Genomic DNA, 23382 nt, shown 5'->3' with positions numbered 1-23382 from the left:
ATGTGGCCATGGCTCCTTTAAATATACCAGCACCAAATGCGTCATCAATGAAGTCACCAGACCCGCTCCATTTCATCAGGCTGGGTAATGCGCTGGGTGGGCTTAACAAGCCCCATTATTGGAAATTCATTTTTAGCAGCGGCATGCAGGTAGCAACGGGCTTGCAGCCCGCCACGGAAGCGGATGGCACTGGACCCACACAGGTTGGGAAAATCATGGCCATAGAGTACGGAAGCAAGGAATTTATGCTAAACCTTTATAAATCACTGGTCAGCCTCTACTAGAGTATTGTGTCCCATTCTGGGCCACCACACTTTAGGGAGGATGTCAAGGCCTTGAAGAGGTTGTGCAGAGGAGATTTACCAGAATGGATACCAGGGATGAGTGACTTCAGTAATGTGGAGAGACTAGAGAAACTGGGATGTTCTCCTTAGAGCAGAGAAGGGTCAGGGGAGATTTAACAGAGTTTTTCAAAGTCTTGAGGGCTTTTGATAGAGTACAGGGATGAACTGTTTCCAGTTACAAAAGGGTTGGAACCAAAGGATGCAGATTTAAGGTAATTGACAAAAGAACCAGAAGTGAGATGAGGAGAAATGCTTTTTGTGCAGCGAGTTATGATCTGGAATGCACGCCTTGAAAGGGTGGTGGAAGATTCAATAGTAACTTTTGAAAGGGAGTTAGCTAAATACTTGTGAAGGAAAATTTGCAGGATTATGGGAAAAGGCCAGGGCAGTCCGTATATTTGGATAGCTCTTTCAAAGAGCCTGCAGAGGCACAATGGGCCGAATGGACTCCTTCTCTGCTGAATGATTCTAAGGCTGCGAAATTTCATGTAGTAGCGCCAGCCGTTCAGGCTAGTTTTCTTGGAAAAAATGACGGTCGCCTCACTTCCGGCACAGGACACGGCGGCTGCCATTTTGGGGAGGTCAGCAGCGCTGCGTTGCCTGCGCTCGCCTCTTCCATGTAAATGTGCAGATTGTGACATCAATCGGTGTGCAATGCCTGAATTGATGGACGACTGCGATTTTGGATGTCGCTGCACGCCATAGCGCCCTCTCCTAACCACGCACGGAAGAACGTGCGTGCAGCAGTTGTACAGAGATGCTGTCAGCGCTTCTTAAAGGGACACACACATCTTCCAGGTAAGTTTCGATTTCAGCTATTGGAGTGGTTATTTTAATATTTTATTGGAGTAGTGGCTTGGTGCAAAACATTAAAAAAGTTGTTAAAGTATTCAGGTGGTGCAGGGAGTGTTGCTGGATGCTTGCAAGGCTTTGGATGTTAAAGGAAGATCTCTGAGAACTCTTGCTCACAGTCCTGGGGTCATTAGTTGCAGTCCCCCTTGGGCCACAACATTACATGGAGATGGAGCAGAGGCAGCAAAGGGGACAAGTTGCTCGCAGAAGAGGAGGAAGCAGAAGAGGAGGAAGCAGAAGAGGAGGAAGCAGAAGAGGAGGAAGCAGAAGAGGAGGAAGCAGAAGAAAGGAGGCAACCCAGACAGCCTCTTTCTGGCCATGATATCCGGGATCGAATCATCCGCCTGCGGTACCAGTGACCACAACCCCAATTCCCCTTTCAACACTTGTCCCACACCTTACCTTCCCTCTGTTACTGACCATCACAGCGTCCTGTTGGCCACAATGCTGAAACAAAAGCCACCACAAAGCAAACTTTCCCATCCAACTTTATCCATATATGCATTAAATATTACATCTTAAATCAAATAACCACCCTTGTGCATTCCCTTAGTGACTGCCTTGTGTCTGCCTTTGCCTATCCTAGTGCTGCCACACTATGCTACCCCAGTGGCTGCAGCATGGCTGGTGGAAGGCTGCTGACTTTTAGTGCGGGACACTGAAGGTGGCTTTGCAGGACGACCTCAAGGAGCTGGTGGCTGGGAGTGTGAAATCGAGTGACTGTGTTTCTTCTTCTTCACTCTCATCTCCCTGTTCTTGGTCAACCACTGGCTGGGCAGGCTGGGTTTCTTGGGCATCTGAAATGAAGGCACAAGGGTAGTGTTGGGCGGGAGAGCGGGAAAGGAAGAGGTGCATGCTTTTACCATGCGCAGCTTGTACCTCAGAAGATATTGTGGGATGAGGGTGAATTGGGATGTGAGAAGGAGGGTAACGCATGAGGATACCGGCATCTTATATTCTTTCAGCCCCGCCGCTGGCCAAGGGCTCAGCCATGCCCCTGACAAGAATGGCCAGCACCATCTCCTCCAAGGGGGTGAGGTGAAGCTAGGAGTGTGAGGTGTGTCTCGTGTTTGGTAAACATTTTTAGTAAGTGGGTGGTGGGGGACGGGTCGTGCATTGAGCAGTATGTGAGGCTAGTGGTGCAGTTGGTAGGAGACGGCTTTTGAAGATGCATTCGTTGACCTTGACCACTTGTCTGAGGTCATGAAACTTCTTTGGGCACTAGAGCCAGGTCCTGGGGATAACACTGCTGGCAGTGATGGCCTTGGAGATATGGTCCCACTCGTTCTTTCTGGAGGGCCTCCTGGTCCCCTGTGTGTAGAGGACCTCCCACCCACTGTTGACCCCCTGAACAAAGCTGCAGTGCTGCGTGTGAGACCCTGAGTGCCCTTGCTTTGGCCTGTTGAGCCATTTGTATTAGCGCTAAAGCACTTTTACCATTTTCTATGTGCAGAATGCAGTTCAGTTTTAAGAGCTGAAGACTGCCTAGCTTGCAATGATTTTAATTTTTTTCAGAAGGCAATTGAGCTTTAAGGGCTAAAGTCTTTCTATTTTTGAAGGTTTTTTAATTGTTTTTTCAGAAAGCAGTTCATCTTTAAGGGCTTGAGGCTGCTTTCTAAAATGACAACCTTGCTTTAAGAGAATGCAGCCTCACTCCAGGGATGCTACAGGGACGCAATATTGGGCCTCCTGCTGAGCGCACAGCCTGAAGCAGAGCATTTGTCACTGGGCTGTGTGCTAAAATCATTCAAATCAGTAACAGCAATAAAATAATGCGCTGTCAGCAATTTTTAAACAGGCACGAGCAATTCTCACCCTGGGATGCCACCGCTTGACTTCAAGCCTTATTGAATTTCTAGGCCTATGATTCTATAACAGAATGTTTCAACATTTAACATTACCTGGAGCAACAGAACTGATTATAGACAATGTAAAAAGGTGTAAAACAACAAATGGTCTGTTTTATTTTTATTTAAAGCTGTATTGCCAAGCCCAGTTTCTAGGCAGCCATCTTACCTCGATACACTCAAAAGAGCAGAACAAGTTTATTGGAAATTTGATAGCGGCAAAAGACAGATCATCTCCTCCGACTTGGTTCGGTTTGAGTGACATCCACAAGGTAATGTTGTCTGAGTTACTATATCACAAATTGTTTATTGTGACAGAAATATTCATTTTTAAATGATGACATTATTTCTCTCCCTCAGGAGGGGGCTTTTCTTTGGACTGATGGAACTTCATTTGATTTCACAAACTGGTTTGCACAGCAGCCCGATAATCATCATGGGATGGAGCAATGTGTGCAATTTAATCACAGTAAGTTCACACAAGTTTTATGGAAACAGTGTTTTATTGCAAATTAATTCCAGACAAATAGATAGATCAGATAGGCAAAGAGCATTGTGGGAGGATGGAGGAACATAAGTACAGCGCAGGCGCGGAGAGAGAGCAAGAGAGAGCATCGCAAAACAACCCCAGGAGTGAAAAAATGAAGAAGTGACGTCACAGCCAGCGTGGCGGATGCAGCCCAAGGATTTACAGGTAAGTGTTTCGGATGAATATTTGGTGGTTAGTTAGTTTAAACTAGCAGAAAAAGTGGGGGCTGCCTCGCTTCCGTAGGCATGTCAGCAGCGCTCGCTGCAGAAATGGAAATGAGGCAGATTGTGACGTCAATGAGTGTGCAACGCTCACTTGACACACGATCTGCCATTTTCGCTATTGCCACTCCACTTACCGCCCTCTCTCAATCTAAATTTAAAAGCAATGAGAGAAATGTCAAGGCAGAGCAGAGTTTTGTGTAAAAATAAGCAGAGTGGGTCAGGAAGGGACAGAGAGAGAGAGTAACAAAGGGAATAAGGCATCAGTGACTAAGTTAACATCAGGGAAAAATAGAAATAAGTCAAAGCTGAAGGCACTATATCTGAATGTGCAAAGCATTCGCAACTAAATCGTTGAATTAATAGCAGAGATAGAAATTAGCAGGTTTGATCTAATCGCCATAATGGAGACGTGGTTGCAATGTGGCTGAGGTTGGGAACTAAATATTCCAGGATACTTATCTTTTAGAAGAGATAGGCAAAATGGAAAAGGAGGAGGGGTAGCCCTGATAATAAAGGATGGGATAAAGACAGTAGAGAGAAAGGATCTTAGCTCTGAAAATCAAGATGTAGAATCAATTTGGGTGGAGCTAAGAAACAGCAAAGGGCAGAAAACATTAGTGGGAGTTGTTTATAAGCTCCCAAAGAGTAGTTGTAATCTAGGGCAGAGTATAAATCAGGAAATTAGAGGCGCGTGTAACAAGGGTAATACAATAATCATGGGGGACTTTAATCTACATATAGACTGGGCAAACCAAATTTGCAGTAATAGTGTGGCGCACAAATTCATGGAATGTGTGCAAGATAGTTTTCTAGATCAGTATGTTGAGGAACCAACTAGGGAACTGGCTATTTTAGATCTAGTATTGTGCAATGAGAAAGGGTTAATTAATAACCTTGTAGTAAAGGGGCCTTTAGGGAAGAGTGACCATAATATAATAGAATTTTATATTGAGTTTGAAAGTGATTTAGTTAAATCTGAAACTATGGTCTTAAATCTAAAAGCAAACTACATAGGTATGAGAGGTGAGTTGGCTAAGGTAGATTGGGAAACTACATTAAAAGGTATGATGGTAGAGAAGCAATGGCTAGCATTTAAAGAATTAATACATAATTTACAATAAATATACATTCCTTTAAGGCACAAAAACCCCACAGGAAAAGTGGTCCAACCGTGGCTAACAAGAGAAGATAGATATAGTATTAGATCAAAGGAAGAGGCTTATAATGTTGCCAAAAAGAGTAGTAAGCCTGAGGATTGGAAGCACTTTAGAATTCATCAAAGGAGGACCAAGAAATTGATAAAGAAAGGGAAAATAGAATATGAGAGTAAACTAGCGAGCAACATAAAAACACTGTAAATGCTTTTATAGGTATGTAAAAAGGAAAAGATTAGTGAAAGTAAATGTAGGTCCCTTACAGGCTGAGACAGGAGAAATTATAATGGGGAATAAGGAAATGGCATGGAAATTAAACAAATACTTTAAAGGGCTCGATTTTGCCAGTGTGGGCGGGCTGGGGCGTGTCAGGTGTTTTTAGAGTCCTGAACCCGACTCCAGTGTGATGTGGGGAAAAAGAGCAATATTCCCCTAATTGGGCACTTGATTTCCAGCGTGTGGGAACCCCTGGCCCAATTAGTCTTTCCATCCTGAAAGTCGCCTCCGATGACGTCATCAGTGCTGCTGGATTTAAGGCCTGCAAGCAGCCTTGCTTCTTCTGGAGACTGGAAACGCTTGGGACATTGTATGAAAGACTTCATTTACCGACCATGTCCACCAGCAAGCAAAAGTGTGCACCTTGATTTGATGAGCCCTCCCTCCAAGCTCTGGTGGAGGGAGCAAGAGCAAATAAGGAAGTGCTCTTCCCTTCCTCAGGGAGAAAAATGCCACCACAACAAACTAAAGCTGTGTGGCTGCAAGTAGCCAGGGAGGTCAATGCCATCTCTATGTTCCGCAGAACCGGGCTGCAGTGCAGGAAGAGGTTTCATGACCTTCTGCGCACTGGAAAAGTGAGTATGACGTTCCCATCACCCTCAATCTGATCCCCATCGCCTCTCCTCACCAGCACACTGCTTTGCCAACCTCTTCCTCCACATCCCACTTGACACTTACATCCCTGCACCCTTACCCATTCCCTCTCTATGGTCACATTCACTTAACTATTCGACCATGCAGCCCTCACACTCTTTATCACTGTGATGCAATCACAACTTACAACACACAGGGAGGGCCCTTTGTCTCCTTCTAAGCATCTATTCTATGGAATCTCTACACTCACTCCTTCATTCTCACTCAAACTCCACTTGTGTCCCTCATTGCAGGAAAAGAGAGCCCAATATAAGAGGGAAAGAGCGAGGACAGGAGGAGGGCCACGCTCAGTAGCCCAGCTCACCACCTCGGAGGAGGCGGCCCTGGAAATTGCCGGGATCGAGGAGGATTCCCAAGTGGGGGACGGAGCAGGCGCATCACAGCAAGCTGTTGACAGAATAGTTTGGCATCTCTCTCATTGACATTGTATGAGTCACTGATAATGGCCTAGAAATTCAGTCTGGCCACTTTTGGGGCGGTAAAGTCGGGCGTTCGCTAAAGTTAGCGCCCGCCGGAAAGTGTAGGCCACTTCGCCGAAATTCAGTAGATTTGGCCAAGAGTTTGGGCGAGCGCTGAAACTGTCGTTGCGCTGCTATCTTCAGGCGCTAAGCCGGCGATGCGGACTGATAACGCCGAGGCCGGGCGCAGCGCAGGTGCGGACATGTTTTGATTGACAGCAGACACCCTGACGCCGGCCAGCTCTTAAAGGGGGAAGGGTCGACTTTGACTGCTGTCACGCCCTGCATAGTGGAGCCCTGCAGCTAGGCCTCAACACTGCTGGTGGACCCAAATAGCGCCTGAAGCCATGGAGAAGGCCCGTGAACGAGCGCAGCGCTTCTCAGAGCATGCTTTGAGGGTGCTGGTTAATGGTGTGGAAAAGAAAAGAGAGATCTTGTGCCCGGACAGTGGCAAGAAGGTTCCCAGGAGGCAGTACAGGAGAGCCTGGAAGAAGATCGCCCAGAGGGTCTCATCCACCAGCGATGTCCCCAGGAGTGCGGACCAATGCCGCAAGAAGTACAACGACCTCACTCGGATGGTGAAGGTGAGTACCCTTTCCAGTGTCCTCCTCATCCTTGCATGTGCACCTCACATTATGGGCAAAGGGACCTCAAAGGCCTAATGGCCAGCCCTCCTCCCGCAGCTATGGCACTGGCATGATCATCAATAGCACTTTCTGCACTTAACACACTGGCCAAGCTATTCGACCATGGGAGGCAGTGCACACAACAACAGGGCACCACACTGGCCAAGCTATTCGACCATGGGAGGCAGTGCACACAACAACAGGGCACCACACTGTACTTAGAGGCCGTCCTTTCTGTTGCAGGCCAAGCTGGCGCGGAATTTGAGGAGCCAGTCTGCCACCGGGGGAGGCCGTCCCCAGTACCAGGCGCTCAGTGAGCTGGAGGAGAGCGTGGCTCGACTCATGCGTGGCCGGGTGACTGGCCCTGTTGCCATTGGAGATGCGGACCCTGTAGTGGGACCCACTGGTAAGGACATGACCAGTTGGACCTCTCTCGTTGCCCTCGCACTTCAGATCGACATCCTTTCCCACTGTCCGACCAATGCGCTTAATGCCACCACTCATGCCTCCCTCGCTGACGCCCTGTCCTCACTCTAAAGCTACTCTTGTGCCTTCCTGCTTTCAGCTGGTGAGGAGGAGGTGGTCCCTGAAGCTCAGAGTGCCAGGCCCTTGGAGGAGGAGGACGACGAGGACCAGGAGGAAGGCGGCACATCGGGGGAACCTTCATCCGCGCCAGGGGATGGCAATGGAGGGGACACGTCTGGCCTGGAGGAGAGCCAGGGGGAAGTGTTGCAGGGGGGTGTAGCCCCTGGGCACAGTGGGGTCGAGGCACGCGGGAAGGGTCGGGCAGCACGGCGGCCTTCTCCCCAGAGGGGGGAAGTGTTGCAGGGGAGGGCAGTTCCTGGGCCCAGTGGGGTCGAGGCACGCGGGAAGGGTCGGGCAGCTCGGCGGCCTTCTCCCCAGAGGGAGAGTCCGCCCTCCAGTCTGGAGACGGTCCTCGCCCAGGAGGTGCGCCTCCTTGATGAGATGTCCGCAGCGTCGGAGCGGCACCACAAGGAGTTCATGGGGGTTGTGGGACAGTTGCCTCAGGCCATTGAGTCCCTGGCTCATAGTGTGGCCGCTTTCGGGGAATCACAGGCCAGGGGGGTCGACCAACTCGCGGCAGCACACGCCAGGGGTGTCGAACAACTCGCGGCAGCACAGGACAGGGGTGCCGAACAACTCACGGCAGCACAGGACAGGGGTGTCCTGCAACTCGCGGCAGCACAGGACAGGGGTGTCCAGCAACTTGCGGCAGCGCACGACGCGAGTCGTGAGTCCATGAGTGGTGCCGTCCAGACACTCGCAGATCTGATGCGGGCACAGACCAGGGCAGTTCGGGCACTCACTTCTGCCACACTCGCTGTGGCGCGGAACCATCGCCAGGGCACCCGCCGCCCTGCTGCAGCACAGCGGTCTGGCCTCCACCAGATTGCTGCGCTTGCTGCACTGCCAGCCCGGCCGAGTGCCAGAGTCTGTGGCGAACAGCGCGTGCCTGACATCAGCCAGCTTGCCCCCATTGGTGCAGCTGACACTTCCACTCCCCCAGCCAAGGTGCGACGAGCTGCTGCTGAGACTGATGCTGGCCAGCCACAGCTGCAGCAGTCAGCAGCCGGCCCCTCCAGGGCCGTGCCTCGTCTAGGCCGACCCCCAAGGGCATCTGCCGTCACGCATTGTGGCCCTCATGAGCCTTCCCCCAGCCTTGCCACACCCACAGGGCTCGGGTTGAGGCGGAGCAGCAGGTCGGGCAGGGGCCGGAGAAGCCTGCATAAGGACTCGCCCTCTCGGCACACCCAGTAGAGTGTGGTGATAGCGGTTTTTTTTATATGGGGGTGTTTGTGTTCTGGGGGGGTCTTATTTTGGTAAGGCCGAAGATGAAGCCATTTTGGATGGCCAAGTTTTGTTATTCCTCCCCAGGTTGTGGGAGTGAGAGATGTTTTTGACTGTTTTTTGGGGGTCTTGTCTGTTTTTCTGTTACATGTGGGAAGGGCCCTGAGTTTGTAAAATAAAGCTTTTTATTTATTCAGCATGTCCAGGTGTCATGTTTCAAGTGGTTGTTGCGTTAAGCGGCTGAGGGCTTGCGGAGCGGCTGCATTCAGGTGCGTTCATTGCCACAGGCCATTCCCTGACAGGGGGCCTAGAAGTGTCGTTCAATAAGCCGCCGGCGGACGGCCCTTGGACCTTGTGGCTCCCTCCTGGGCTGGTACTCCTCCTCCTCCTCCTCCTCATGGTCCTCCTGCTCGTCCTCCTGAGGTGGTGGTGCAACGTCAGGTGGCAGTGCCTGAGTCCTGCGGATAGCCAGGTTGTGCAGCATGCAGCACACGACGACGAACTGGGAGACTCTATCCGGCGAATACTGTAGAGATCCGCCGGAGCGATCCAGGCAGCGGAACCGTTGCTTGAGGACGCCAATCGTTTGCTCTATGATGTTCCTTGTGGCTTGATGGCTTTCGTTGTATGCCTCCTCAGCAGGGGTCCTGGGCGCGCGGAGCGGGGTCATGAGCCATGTACACAAAGGGTAGCCCTTGTCCCCAATAAGCCATCCCCTTGGTGGAGGCTGTGCCTCGAACATGTCAGCCACAGTAGTCTGGCGCAGGATAAATGCATCGTGGCTGCTTCCTGGAAAGCGGGCATTGACAGCTAGGATGCGCTGCCTGTGGTCACACACCAGCTGTACATTAAGGGAATGGTAGCCCTTCCGGTTGCGGTAATCCTTGGCATTGTCGATAGGTGCCCGCATAGCCACATGCGTGCAGTCAATGGCGCCCTGCACCATGGGGAAGGCCGCGATCCTGCCAAATCCGACTGCACGCTGCTCCTGCCTCTCTGGGGTCATGGGGAAGGAGATGAATTGGTGTCTCCTCGCGAAAAGGGCATCGGTGACCTGCCGGATGCAGCGATGCGCGGCGAACTGGGAGATGTTCGCTATGTCCCCAGCAGCGGCTTGGAAGGAGCTGCTTGCATAAAAGTTCAGAGCCACCGTGACCTTAACTTCCACCGAGAGAGACGTCCTGCACATCAGCTGTGGACGCAGATCTCTGTGAAGCAGCTGGCAGATCTCTGCAACCACCTCCCTTCTGAAGCGCAGCCTCTTAACACACTGCGCGGCAGTCATGGTGAGATAGGACACCTGCTGCCGGTATTCCCTGAGTGGGTAAGGCCTACGTTGCCGACGCCTGATGGCCCCTCTGCGTCTAGGCATGGCTGGGCCTCTCACACAGCGTCTGCGAGCCCTTCGCACATAATGCTGGAACTGAGGGTTGCGACCCCATACAGCCCCCATAATAAACTTGCAAACAGTGAAATCACAATGATTCAAATGTCAAAGCTCTGGCCAGAAGCCAAAAATACCTCTCCTATGTTGTCCCAAATCAGTAAGCTCTGTTCCTTGGTCTCTGTCCAGAAATCCAAAGCACTAAAGTCATTGCAGCAAAATGGCTGGGCTTTATAGGTCAGTGTAAGTGCCCTTTAATTAGCGCTCCCCGAGGCCCACAGGGCCTCTGTTGCGTTCCACTTCACAGTTCTTAACAGCGCCACGCCCACATTGTGCGGCCGCCACTGAATTTCCGGTTTGGGGCGCACAAACAGCGTTGCACGACGAAATGACGTCATAAGCTGCGCGCGCAGCTGAGCGGGCGCTAACACTTTGCGCCGGCGCTAAATGTCAACTGAAGTTGGGGCGAGACGCAGATCGCGCTGTGCCCGGGCGCTAAGTGCCTAGCGCTGGAAATCTACCCCTCTTAAGGCGTTAACGGCTGGCGATCGCAACTGAATTTCTAGGCCAATGAATCTGATGCTGTAACAGATTGAGTTATGATCATCTGCAGTATTCAATGTGCATGTAACCTTGACCTCACATCTCTAACTCTTTCCTTTACTCCCCCACAGGACCATCGACAGCCCCCGTCCCCACTGTCCAGGAGGAAGAGCCTGAGCTTCCAGACTCCTCAGAGGCAGCTGCAACCTCTGAGGGTGCAGTGTCAGCAGAATGAAGCGCACACATCGCCAGCACAGCCACTCACACCTCGGTGGGAACTGCGCGAGATAGAGTAGTGTTGTCACCTGGTGTATCACAGCTCACAAGTGAGCATCAGCAGATGGCGGAGACAGGGACAGCAGTGGAGAGTCCTCGTCGGAGGGCGCAGGATGCCCCCAGCTCGGCTCCGCTGCATGCCTCCGGGTCCATCCAGAAGGACAGCGGTGCTGGAACTCCAGGAACAGGTGCAGGAGTCTCTGGCATGTTTTGTCTCCAGGCTCGCTGCGAGTGTGGAGCGAATGGAGGAGTCCATCGCTAACATGAGCAGAGCCTTTGTGGAGGCGTTAGTGCATGAACGCATCACCATGGAAAGGATGGCAACCTCCATGGAAAGGATGGCTACCATAGAGGAGGGGATGGCTACAGCCATGGAGGAGCTTAGTCGCCAGGGTTGTGAAAACATGGTCATTGTTCACAATAGACTGACATCTCTTGAGGAGCGATGGTCAGCTATTGAGCAAACAAGCCAGACATTCATGCAAGTCCTCTGGAGTAGGACTTCCAGTACAGAAATGGGTCCTCATGGCCCCCCTGAAGTGTAGCAAGGTGCTGTCAAGCCACTTGCTAGCTCTGAAGTGGGGCTGACCCATGAGAGGGATGTTGGTGGCAGACAGCAAGGAAATGGGGGCTCCTCTCCAAGTGCTCACACGACCATGCCACTGAAAAGCCCTTGGTCAGAGCCCCACCAGAGTCCCCACCCAACTGAGATCGGCGTCTCAACCCCTGCACAGCCGCAGGAGCAGCAGACTGTTGCCGAGTCCTCACAGGTTTGCAACCCCAGAGGACGCCCGCCAAAGGTGTTGAGACAGGAGCAGCAGGATAGTGAGCAAGGGGCCTCCACATCTGCTGAAGCCACAGGGGAAGCACCACGTAGGAGCATGCGTAAGAGGAAGATACTGCACAAGTAGTCACAAGGGTAGTCACTTGAGTGTAATGTTATGTTTAATTTTGAAGAGCCATCAGTTGGTTATTGCCATTAAAAATTCTGATGGCAAACTGTTGCAGTTGTGGCGTGTGTCATGTCGCTAATGGGACTTCCACATTAAGGTTACTTGCAATTGTCAGTATGGTGGTCAGAGTGACAGGAATCCGCAGGTTCTTGGCCATTGTCGAGGGTCTGATAAGAAGTTGCGAGGCAAAAGTGTTTGATTGTGCAGGCTAAGCAAATCTGGCCAAGATGCGTGCGTGCCTTGCATCCCAGGCAGCAATGTGCTCGCATGCTGCTGCCGCTGGTTGATGCGCCTCTGCAAGTTGTTCATTGCCGCTCTCCTCCTCCTCCTCCTTCTCATCTGAGGAGGCTATGTGATGATCCACTTGTTCCTCAGGCATCTGCAAGCCACGATGCTGTGCCATGTTGTGAAGTGCACAACAAACCACGACCATTCTGGAGACCCTGGCTGCTGAGTACTGCAGGGCTCCACCTGATCTATCCAGGCATCTGAAGCGCATCTTCAGCAAGCCGATGGTTTGCTCTATTATGGATCTGGTGGATATGTGACTGGAGTTGTAGCGCTCCTCTGCTTCGTTGGAAGGGCTCCTCAACGGCGTCATTAGCCACGTCTTCAGGGGATAGCCCCTGTCTCCAAGTAGCCATCCGCAAAGTTGGTCTGGTGGACTGAAGAGCGGAGGCACACTAGACTGGCGCAGGATGAAGGAGTCATGGCAACTGCCAGGGTACTTGGCACAAACATGCAAAATTTCTTTGTATACGATAGCAAAATACTGCAGATGCTGGAAATCCAAAATAACAATAGAAAACACTGGAAAAACTCAGCAGGCCAGGGCAGCATCCATGGAGAGAAATGGAGTTAACGTTTCAGGTCGAAGGCCCTTTGTCAGAACTGGGAAAAAAAGCAGGAAGAGGGATAGATTTTAAAGCAAGTGGGGGCTGGGAAAAGGGGAAGGGGATGAAAGAACAAAAGGGAAGGTCAGAGATGGAGAGATTAAGAGACATTGAGAGACATTAAGAGATATTCAAGGAATAAAGGATGGCTCTAGATGAAGTGTGAATGGCCCTGGCAGAATGAAGGACAGCTGCCATGTGGGAGGGAAGAAAAAAGCCCAGACGAAAGTGTGGATTAAAAAAAAGGCTATATATAGGGCCCGAGGTTATGATCTGAAATTGTTGAACTCTATGTTGAGTCCAAAGGGCTGTAGAGTGCCTAATCAAAAGATGAGGTGCTGTTCCTCGAGCTTACGCTGAGCTTCCGTGGAACAATGCAAGAGGCCGAGGACGGTGAGGTCTGAGTGGGAATGGGGCGGTGAATTAAAGTGACAGGCCACCGGGAGCTCGGGGTCCCCCTTACGGACTGAACGGAGGTGTTCCGCAAAGCGGTCACCCAATCCGCGTTTGGTCTCCCCAATGTAGAGGAGACCACATCGTGAGCAGCGAATACAGTATATTAAATTGCAGGAAGTACAAGTAAATTGCTGTTTCACCTGGAAGGGTTGTTTGGGGCCCTGGACAGTGGGAAGGGGGGAGGTATAAGGGCATCTCTTGCGCTTGCACGGGAAGGTGCCGGGCGAAGGGGAAGGGGTGCTGGGGGTGGTAGAGGAGTGGACTAGGGTGTCGCAGAGGGAGCGGTCCCTATGGAATGCCGAAAGGGGAGGTGAGGGGAAGATGCGTTTGGTGGTGGGATCACGCTGGAGGTGGCGGAAATGGCAGAGGGTGATCCATTGAATGTGGAGGCTGGTGGGGTGAAAGGTGAGGACAAGGGGAACTCTATCGTTTTCCTTCTTGTGGTCACACACCAGCTGTACGTTGAGGGAGTGGAATCCCTTGCGGTTGACAAAAATACCTGGATTGTGATGGGGTGCCTTTAGGGCCACATGTGTGCAGTCAACGATGCCCTGCACCCTTGGAAAGCCTGCCAGATTGTCAAACCCAACCGAACGCAAAGTTACACTGGCTTGATCCTTGGAGAAATTGATGTGATTGTGTGCGATGGCAAAAAGGGCATTGGTTACTTGCGTGATGCAAGTGTGTGCGGCCGCCTGGGAGACGCCGCTGATGTCTGCTGCTGATCCCTGGAATGAGCCTGAAGCTAAAAAGTTGAGTGCGGTGGTGACTTTGACGGCCACTGGTAAGAGGTGTCCACCTGCTCCTCTGGGCTCCAGGTCTTGCTGCAACATTGCGAAGATGTCACCCACTACCTCTCGTGAAAGTCTGAGCCTCCTTTGGCACTGCTGCTCAGTCATGTTGAGGTAGCTGATCTTCTGTCTGTAGACCCTGTTTTGGGGGTATCTCCTGTGCCAACGTGCTTCCATACGCTGGCGCCTTCTGGCCTGTGCAGCTTCAGGTGGGTGAGCAGCAGCTTGGAGCTCCTGCTGTTGCTCCTGCAGTTGGTGCTGCTGTTGGTCAGGGTTATGCTGCTGCCGCGGCTAGTCTTCATCCGAATCTGATGTCCAGGAGGAAAGGAAATAAATAGTTCCCATTCTTCTGGTAAATACCTCAGTTGAGGAAGCTCTCAGTCATGGTGGGAAGAGAGATTTCCCAGGAGGTCACACTGGAGATGGGTGTCAGGCTCCAAACTTCCAGAACAATGAGTATGCCTGCTAAAAGTTCCCCCAGACACGAGACAACAAAGTTCTGCCACCTGCAAATGATGATTGGTGAAAACTCCTTTATAATGGTGGAGCTGCAGCTGTTAGTAAGCAATCCACTTGTGAAGCCGCCAGGATTCACTGGCGTGTTCCAGAGTAGGCGTGCAGAACGTGGGAAAAGGGTTAAAATTGGAAAGGCCTCTCAAAATGGGATTATAGAGGCAATTAAGTGGTTGTTTAAGGGCCTTAAGGGCCTATCCCGCCTCTTGGAGGTGGGATAGAAACGGGGTCAGAAAACTCGCATGTGGGAAAATTGCTCGGAGGCGGGATGGAGGCGGGACCGGGCCCGCTCGCCATTTTTTGCGATTTTAACAACTCACACGCCTCCAATCTCGTCTCCTTGGGCCTGGCAAAATCGAGCCCTTTGTGTCTGTCCTCACGGAAGTAAGACGCAAAAACCTTCCTGGAAATAGTGGAGAACCAAGGCTCTAACGAGAATGAGGAACTGAAAGAAATTAGTATTAGTAAAAAAATAGTACTGGAGAAATGAATGGGACTGAAACCGATAAATCTCCTGGACCTGATGGCCTGCATCCTAGGCTTTTGAAAGAGGTGGCTATAGAGACGGTTGTCATTTTCCAAAATTCCATAGATTCTAGAATGGTTCCCATGGATTGGAAGGTGGCAAATATAACCCCACTATTTAAGAAAGGAGGGAGAGAGAAAATGGGGAACTACAGACCAGTTAGCCTGACATCAGTAGTAGGGAAAATGCTAGAATCTATTATTAAGGACGTGGTAACAGGGCACTTAGAAAATAATAATCGGATTGGGCAGAGTTAACACGGATTTATGAAAGGGAAATCGTGTTTGATGAATTTGTTAGACTTTTTGAGGTTGTAACTAGCAGAATAAATAAGGGGGAACCAGTGGATGTGGTGTATTTGGATTTTCAGAAGGCATTTGATAAGGTGCCACACAAGAGGCTATTAAACAAAATTAGGGCTCATGGGAATGGGGGTAATATACTAGCATGGACTGAGGATTGGTTAACAGACAGAAAACAGAGAGTAGGAATAATTGGGTCATTTTCGGGTTGTCAGGCTGTAACTAGTGGGGTACCGCAAGGATCAGTGCTTGGGCCTCAGCTATTCACAATCTATATCATTGATTTGGATAAGGGGACCAAATGTAATATGTCCAAATTTGCTGATGATACAAAGCTGGGTGGGAGGAGGATGCGAGGAGGCTTCAAGGGGATATAGACAGGCTAAGTGAATGGGCAAGAACATGGCAAATGGAATATAATGTGGAGAAATGTGAAGTTATCCACTTTGGTAGGAAAAATAGAAAAGCAGAGTATTTTTTAAATGGTGAGAGATTGGGAAATGTTGGTGTTCAGAGCGACCTTGTACAAGAATCACTGAAAGTTAACATGCAGGTATAGCAAGCAATTAGGAAAGCAAATGGTATGTTGGCCTTTATTACAAGAGGATTTGAGTATAAGAGTAAAGGGGGGAGAAATTGGGTGAGTAGTGCCAGCTGTTAGCGCCTAAAGAGGCAGTCAGTGGCTGTAGCGCCACTGGCTGCGTCTGCGACGATATTCAGTAGGGGCGCTAATGGTGGCGTTAGGCATTTGCGCTGCGCCGCCACCGATGACGTCATCGGTGTGCGCAGCGCCCCATTCGTGCCCCGTTCGCGATATTTGGTAGCGAACGCCGCAGTTGCGCTGCTCGCTACCTGCGCCCGGTTCACGGGGCGTTACTGTGCCGGCAGCGGCGCAAGTTAAGGTGGAGGTGCGGGGCGGCCGCTTTTTCGGCGGCCGCCTGCCAGCACCTCCGGCCCCGGCCTCCTAACCCCCCCCCCCCACCGCAGCATTGCCGGCTGTTTCCCGAGAGCCCGGCACTTCTCCTTGGTGCCGGGCTCATTTGCCGGCACTCGCGATTGGGGATCGCGCTGTTGCAGGCACCTCCCCCATAACAGTGGGAGGAAGGCCTGCAGTACCGCAGCGTGCCGTGCCGCAGCATGTGGCGCTGCGGCACGTTGCGCTGCGATAATCAGTTTCAGCGCCCTAAGAGGGATGCGGAGCGCCTCGAGCCTCGCCCCGTGTCCCTCGAGGGGCACTGAAACTGAATGTCTGGCGATCGGTATCACTCCAATTGCCGCGCTAAATCCTGCGCTCCGCCGACTTTTGCGCCACTTTGGCGCCCCAACCCAATTTCTAGGCCAAGATGTCGTACTGCAATTATATAGGACCATGGTGAGACCACACATGGTGCTGGATTTTGCCAATGGGGCGCGTTGGGGACGGGACTGCTGGTTGTCGGGTTTCAGTCCCGCTCCCAACGACGTCCGGCCAACCCACGCTATTTTCCCTTGATTGACCTCAGGCTTAGCTGACCAATTAAGGGAAAGCCGGTGACAGAGGTCGTCAACGTATGACGTTTCATCTGTCAAAAAGTTTTGTCAGATGAATTGTCAGCATTGGACAGCTTTGAGAAGCTGTCAAACACTGACAATCTCTGTTCTAAGGTGAGCCCTTGTACTGAAGGCTCACCAAACTTCTCTCCTCAGCAGAAAGCAGATGGCTGCTGCATCGGAGAATGTAGCAGCCATTCTGTCATCTCTGCCATTGAGATGAGGCACCTCCGGATCCCCAAGGGATGAAGCCTGCAGGAAGAAACAAAGGTAAGTAAACTTTTTCTAACACTTTACACTCACCTGTTATACTTACCTCTCCACACTTGCACCCATCACTCACCTCCACAACGGACTTTTCAATCCCTCTCACCCCCGCAGACCCACTGCTCACCTCGCTGTCCCTGGCGGGGTTTTCCGACGTCGGGAAGCTCGCACTTGCAGGGGTAAAATGGGGATAGGCCTCTTAACTGCCTCTTAACTACCTGTTAGCTGGCTGTAATCCCCTTCCCGCCTCAAGAAGATGGGTCCCTGCGCGAGTTGGGGGTCTATAGTAAATGCCTATTGTGATAGAGCAAGTAGGGAGAAACTGTTTCCTCTGGCAAGTGGGTCGGTAACCAGAGTTCATAGATTTATAATAATTGGCACAATAATTAGAGAGGTAATGAGGAGAAATTTCTTCACACTGAGGGTTGTTAAAAGCAGGAATGCACTACCTGAAAGGGTGGTTGAATCAGATTCCATAGGAACTCTCAAAGGGGAATTTGACATGTACTTGAAGAGGACTAACTTGAAGGGTTATGGGGAAAATGCTGGGTTGTTCGGACGAAATTGGACAGCTCTTTCAAAGAGCCGGCACAGGCACAATGGGCCGAATGGCCTCCTTCTAGATAGAGGAATGTATACTGGCTGTAACACTGCAGTTAGAAGAATGTACACTGGGGGTAACACTACAGTTAGAGGGGGTTCAGTTCCCAGATTTAAAATGATATAATCCGGAAACAGAGGGCTCGATTTTGTCAATGGGGAGCTTTTGGAGGTGGAACTCCCACTTTTTGGGTTGTAGTCCCGCCTCCATCGACTTGTGGCCAACCCACGCTATTTTCCCTTGATTGACCTTATTAAGCCCACCCAGCGGGCTCAGCAGGCCAATTAAGGGACATCTGGTTACTGGTGATGTCAGCGACTGACATTTCATCTGTCAAGAGCTTTTGTGAAGCTGTCAAACACTGACAATCTGTCTTCTAACTTGAGTCCTTCTACTCAGACTTAGTTAGAGAGCTATCCAGACCAGAAAGCAGAGGCTGCAGCTTTTGACAGTTCAGCGGCCATTCTGCTTTCTGTGCCGGTGAGCTGAGGGACTCCCGAGAGCTGAAGGAAGGAAGCCTGCAGGAGAAAGTAAAGGTAAGTAAAACTTATTAAAACACTTTACACTTACCTCACACACTTACCTCTGCACACATGCACCCATCACTCACCTGCACAACGGACATCTCAACCCCTCCAACCCCTGCAGACCGACGGTCCACTTCACTAACTTGGCGTGGTTCAGAGCCGTCGGGAAGCCCACACTTCAGGGCTAAAAATAGGGATTAGGCAAAAAACTGCCTGTTAACTACCTGCTTGGAAAATCGAGTCCAGAGATTCTGGCCTAGAAATTGGGTATAGCCCCGCCAGCTCGTTTGCGCCGAAAATTTTGCGCTGGCCGCGGAGCCAGTTGCGCCCGTCCCATATTCACTTTTAGCGCCCCAAGACGGAACCGGGCGCTGTTCCAGGGTGTGCCCGCCCCCGCTTGGGGCGCTGAAAGTGAATTTCAGCGCTCCCGGTGCCGCTGCGCCACCCGATGCGGTGCGGCAGGCTGCTGTACTGCAGGCCTCCTCCTTCTCTTAAGGAGGAGGTGCCTGCAACGGCCGGAGCCCCGATCGCGAGTGCCAGCAAAAGAGCCCGGCACAACGGAGAAGTGCCGGGCTCCACGGAAACCAGCCGGCAATGCCGCGGGGGGGGGTGGAGGAGGCCGGGGAAGGAGGTGCGGGCAGGCGGCTGCCGAAAAAGCGGCCGGCCGCACCTCCACCTTAAAGCGCCCCGCTAAGGCTGCAGTAAGGACCCGGTCTCCCGATGTTGTTAGCGGCCGCCACGGAGGAGGCGGCGGCAACTGAAGATGGGGTTTGGGGCGGTATCGGGGCGGCACCGGGGCACTGCGCACACCGATGACGTCATCGGTGCTGGCGCAGTGCTACCGGCTACCGCCGCCATTACCGCGGCTCTCAAAATCAGCGCTACCACCCCTACTGGTGCAGAAGCCCTCTTTGGGCTGTAACTGGGCGCAAAGCCCACCGAATTTCTAGGCCTTTAACTCCAGAAATCACAGCCTTTGCTCCAATCATGTGAAGTCCGTGCAGTGGGGAAGGTGACTGTTTAGCCCTGGTGGTGAGGCCTTGCTGTCCACCTCACACAGGGAAACCCAGCCCAGGGTGAGCTCAGCATCTTCAGTCAGGAACTGTCCAAACCCCCACTGAATATTGTGAGGTTTCCAGATTTCAGTGAGACACACACTGACTGAGTGCACACGGCATCACAACAGGAAGTGCCTCACTTTATTTACAAGGTGAATTCATGGATCAAGAGAGAGGTAAAATTTAAGGATCACAGACACTGAGGGCTGGATTTTCCAAGCCCCGAGGAGGCGGGCATGGAGGCGGGACAGCCGGTAAACTCGGAGAAATTGCCCTTTTACCAGGAGGTGGGAGGATGTGCAGCTTTGGGTCCTGTCTCCTGAAGGCGGGAAAGGCATTTAATCCTTTTAAATGCCTGAAAAAAGGATTAGTGCCATTTTACCTTCACAGGTGAAGGCTTCCCGACCCCGGAGAACCCCGCCAGCTTGGAGGAGACGTGGAGGAGGTCTGCGGCGATCGGAGGCACCTAGAGGTAAGGTGTAGAGGTGAGTGATGGGTGCAAGTGTGGAGTGCTAAGTATGCAAGGTGAGTGATAAGTTTAAAAAAGTGTTCACGTACCTTGTTTTCCTTCCATAGCCTTTAGCCGCGCTGGATGGGGAGAGCAGACATCCTCCTTGTCAATTTCAGATAATGGCTGATGGACCCTCTGATACATCAGACATCTGAAATTTACAAATTTGCAATGTTTGATGAGTCCTCACCTCAGAGACTCATCAAACTAAAGAGAATGTCAGTGTTTGACAGCTTCAGAGAGCTGCCAAACGCTGTCATTTCTTCTTTCAAGAAGTCTTGGCAGATAGCACGTCTGACGTTGACTTGATTGGCCTGCTGAGCCCACAAGCTCAATCGCGGGAAAATCCCTCTGAATGGTCAGGCGAGGATGGAGGCGGGACATTGACACGACAAGCAGCTGTCCTGCCTCCAACTCACCTCCATTCACAAAATCCAGCCCACTCTGTCCCAAAAGAGAAAGGATGAAACAATTCGACAAATAGCTGCCTGATATACTGATGGGTAAACGTTCGATTCAATTTTTCTTTCACCAGGTGAATGGAATGATGTACCATGTGATTACCAAAGTCCTTTCGTTTGCTCCTATAAACTGGGCTGCAGTTAGAAGAATCTGGCGATGCTCCACGGATCCTTTCCAGGAGTGGATTCAGTGCCTCGATTTGTTTGTAGCCACAGTCACTGCCTGTGGTGACTGGACTGACTTAGTCTCTCAGCCAATAATAAATATAATTGCATCTTGAGCTGTGTGTTTGATGCTGTGTGAGTCTAGTTTATAACAGCCTTCCTGTCCCACTGTAGCTTCCGACCCATCCCTTCACTCAATACTGCATCGGGGAGAAGGCGGCACAGACTTTGTAAAATTAACTTACAATATCTGAGCCTTTTTGGTTTTAAAAAGATAAACTTTAAAGGGAGGAGATGAACTGAAAGAAATTAACTGGGAAATATTACTGAAAGGAATCTGTAAAAGGAAATTGGAACTGATTTAAACTTGCACTAATGTAGATTATTCAAAATAAATATAGATTTCTAAAAATACTGTAACTGTAAACTGAACAAAGTCCCAGAATGAATCAACGGGGCAATGAAAATGGGAATAAGAAATAACAAACAGTACAGGACTGCAGGGAAAAGGGAGCCCTGGGAGTAGAGGAATTTACTGAAACAGATATTAGAGGGAAAAGAGATACAGCAAAAGCTGTTAATAACACAACATTCATCCAGTGTTAATCACATCGGGAATATATTCAAAGTCTTCCATATACACATACTTCCTGTAAGTGTCACACAATTCCTGTCACACAATTCCTGTCACACATCAATCTTCCTATTGTAGGAATGTCTAGTTCCTATCCAAAGACTGAGGTCCACTCAGGCGCTTAAACAAAACGAAGTTTAATGGAAACTAACAGGTTTAAACAAGTAACTGCAGGAGAACATTGAGTGTAGGTCTATTCAGTTCGGAGGCTCCACGAGGACTGCTGGCTGGTCCCATGGTTGACGTCATGACGTCATCACGTTCTTCCCGCCAGTGGGGGATCACGTGATGTACGGCGTGACGTCATCGCGTTTACCCGCGCTGTTAAAGTAATCACGCTCTGTACAAGTAAACAGTATAAATAAAGATACAGACTCAGGCTGTAGCTAACATGTTGTTAAAGAGAATTATATACAAACGATCTGAATCCTTTAGTGGCTCCGCCCCCCCCAGAATTGTCTTTAACAGCAAAAGTGAGACGGTGAGGAGGCCTGACAAGCCTGTCCGAGCGACTTCTGTAACCCTGAAGTGGAAGCTGATGGCTGGTGGTCGAGCTGTCGGGCGGTTGTGGTGGATCTGGCATAGCGACTGTGGGTGGTCGGCCCCGTTTTGACGGTTGAGCGATTTCGACTGGGCGGTCCAGGTCTAAGTGTGCCGGCTTCAGCCGGTCAACTGATATGTGGTCCGGTTTACCTCCGATATCGACCGAAAAGGTTTTGTCTCCCGGCTCTATGACGCGGAAGGGACCAGTGTAAGGAGGCTTGAGCGGGTCCCGGTGAGCGTCGTGGTGGATAAACACGTACTCGGCGCTTTTCAGCTCAGTTGGGATGTGGGAGCTCTGTAAGCCATGATGCGACGTAGGCACTGGAGCGAAACATCTGGCCGCTTCCTGGTGGCTGACGAGTTGCTGGGATGCGGACCATGGCTCTGTTGGAGACGGGAGGAAATCCCCATGTACTCGTAGTGGTTGGCCATATACGAGTTCCGCCGAGGACGATTGTAAATCTTCTTTGGGCGCCGTACGAAGACCCAAAAGGACCCAGGGAAGTCTGTCCACCCATCCCGCGCCTTGAAGACTGGCCCGCAGAGCGGCTTTGAGCGACCTGTGGAATCGCTTGCACAGGCCATTCGCCTGTGGATGATAGGCGGTGGTGCGATGTAGTTTGGTGCCGAGCCCCTGAGCCACAGCGTTCCAGAGCTCAGAGGAAAACTGCGGTCCACGATCGGAAGAGATGTCCGCCGGTACCCCGAAATGAGCAACCCAAGAGGCGATGAAAGCTCTGGCCACGTCTGCCGAAGTGGTGGAAACCAAAGGAACTGCCTCTGGCCATCTAGTGGTGCGGTCTATCATTGTGAGGATGTGTGTAAAACCTTGAGAAGGTGGAAGTGGCCCCATGAGGTCCACATTCACGTGGTTGAATCGACGCTCCGGAACAGCGAAAGTGGCCAATGGAGCTTTTACATGACGCTGTACCTTGGCCTTTTGGCAGACCACGCAGGTGTTGGCCCAGTCATGGACATCCAGGTGCATACCCCTCCAGATGAATTTTGACAACATCAGCCTTTGCGAGGCCTTCATGCCAGGGTGTGACAACCCGTGTATGGTGTCGAAAACCTTTCGGCGCCAGGCGACTGGAACTATAGGGCGGGGAGCTCCCATGGAGACGTCGCAAAGTAATGTGGTGCCTGCGGCATGGAATTTGACGTCGGCCGCTTGGAAGCTAGAGGGGCTGGTCCTGTATGCTTGGACCTCCGGGTCCGAGGCTTGATCCGCAGCCATGAGGGCATAGTCGATTCCGAGTTGGACTGTATGCACAGTCGCGCGGGAGAGGCAATCCGCCACCAGGTTGTCTTTGCCGGACAAATGCTGAATGTCCGTGGTAAATTCTGAAATGAATGTCAGGTGACGTTGTTGCCGAGCTGACCATGGTTCAGCGGTCTTGGCCATAGCGTACGTTAGTGGCTTGTGGTCCACATAAGCCGTGAACGGATGTCCCTCTAGTAAGAACCAGAAATGGCGGCTAGAAAAAGGGCCAGCAACTCCCGGTCGAAAGTGCTGTACCTTCTTTCGTTTCGCCGTAGTTGACGGCTGAAAAACGCCAGCGGTTGCCACATCCCATTCGCCCACTGTTCCTGCACTGCGCCGATTGCGTAGTCCGACGCGTCGGTGGTAAGGGCAATGGTGGCACCTGGAAGCGGGTGCGCCAGCATGGTTGCA

The 23382-nt window shown here is 51.3% G+C and overlaps 1 protein-coding gene across 5 annotated transcripts in view; it reads left to right on the top strand.

Moving 5' to 3' along the window:
* LOC147105788 (lectin-like) overlaps window positions 1–20646 on the top strand; it is a 74825-nt gene extending 54179 nt beyond the window's left edge. Inside the window, exons 3-5 of one of the 5 annotated variants that reach the window (XM_086010538.1) lie at window positions 3175–3315; window positions 3404–3512; window positions 20440–20646. In XM_086010538.1, the coding sequence (XP_085866664.1) occupies window positions 3175–3315; window positions 3404–3512; window positions 20440–20510 (321 nt within the window). In that variant the 3' untranslated portion in view covers window positions 20511–20646. Of the gene's footprint in view, window positions 1–3174; window positions 3316–3403; window positions 3513–18952; window positions 19879–20439 lie in introns of those variants that run through there. The other 4 variants (XR_015081587.1, XR_015081586.1, XR_015081588.1 and 1 more) reach the window with 4 other exon arrangements.
* Window positions 20647–23382: the final 2736 nt, after the last annotated feature.

This window comes from Somniosus microcephalus, chromosome 17 (assembly GCF_052327205.1).
Source record: "Somniosus microcephalus isolate GS21.2 chromosome 17, FLI_Smic_1.0, whole genome shotgun sequence".
Taxonomy (NCBI): Eukaryota; Metazoa; Chordata; class Chondrichthyes; order Squaliformes; family Somniosidae; genus Somniosus; species Somniosus microcephalus.
Note: the sequence above shows the minus strand (reverse complement) of the source record. Positions and strands in the feature narration are given on the sequence as shown.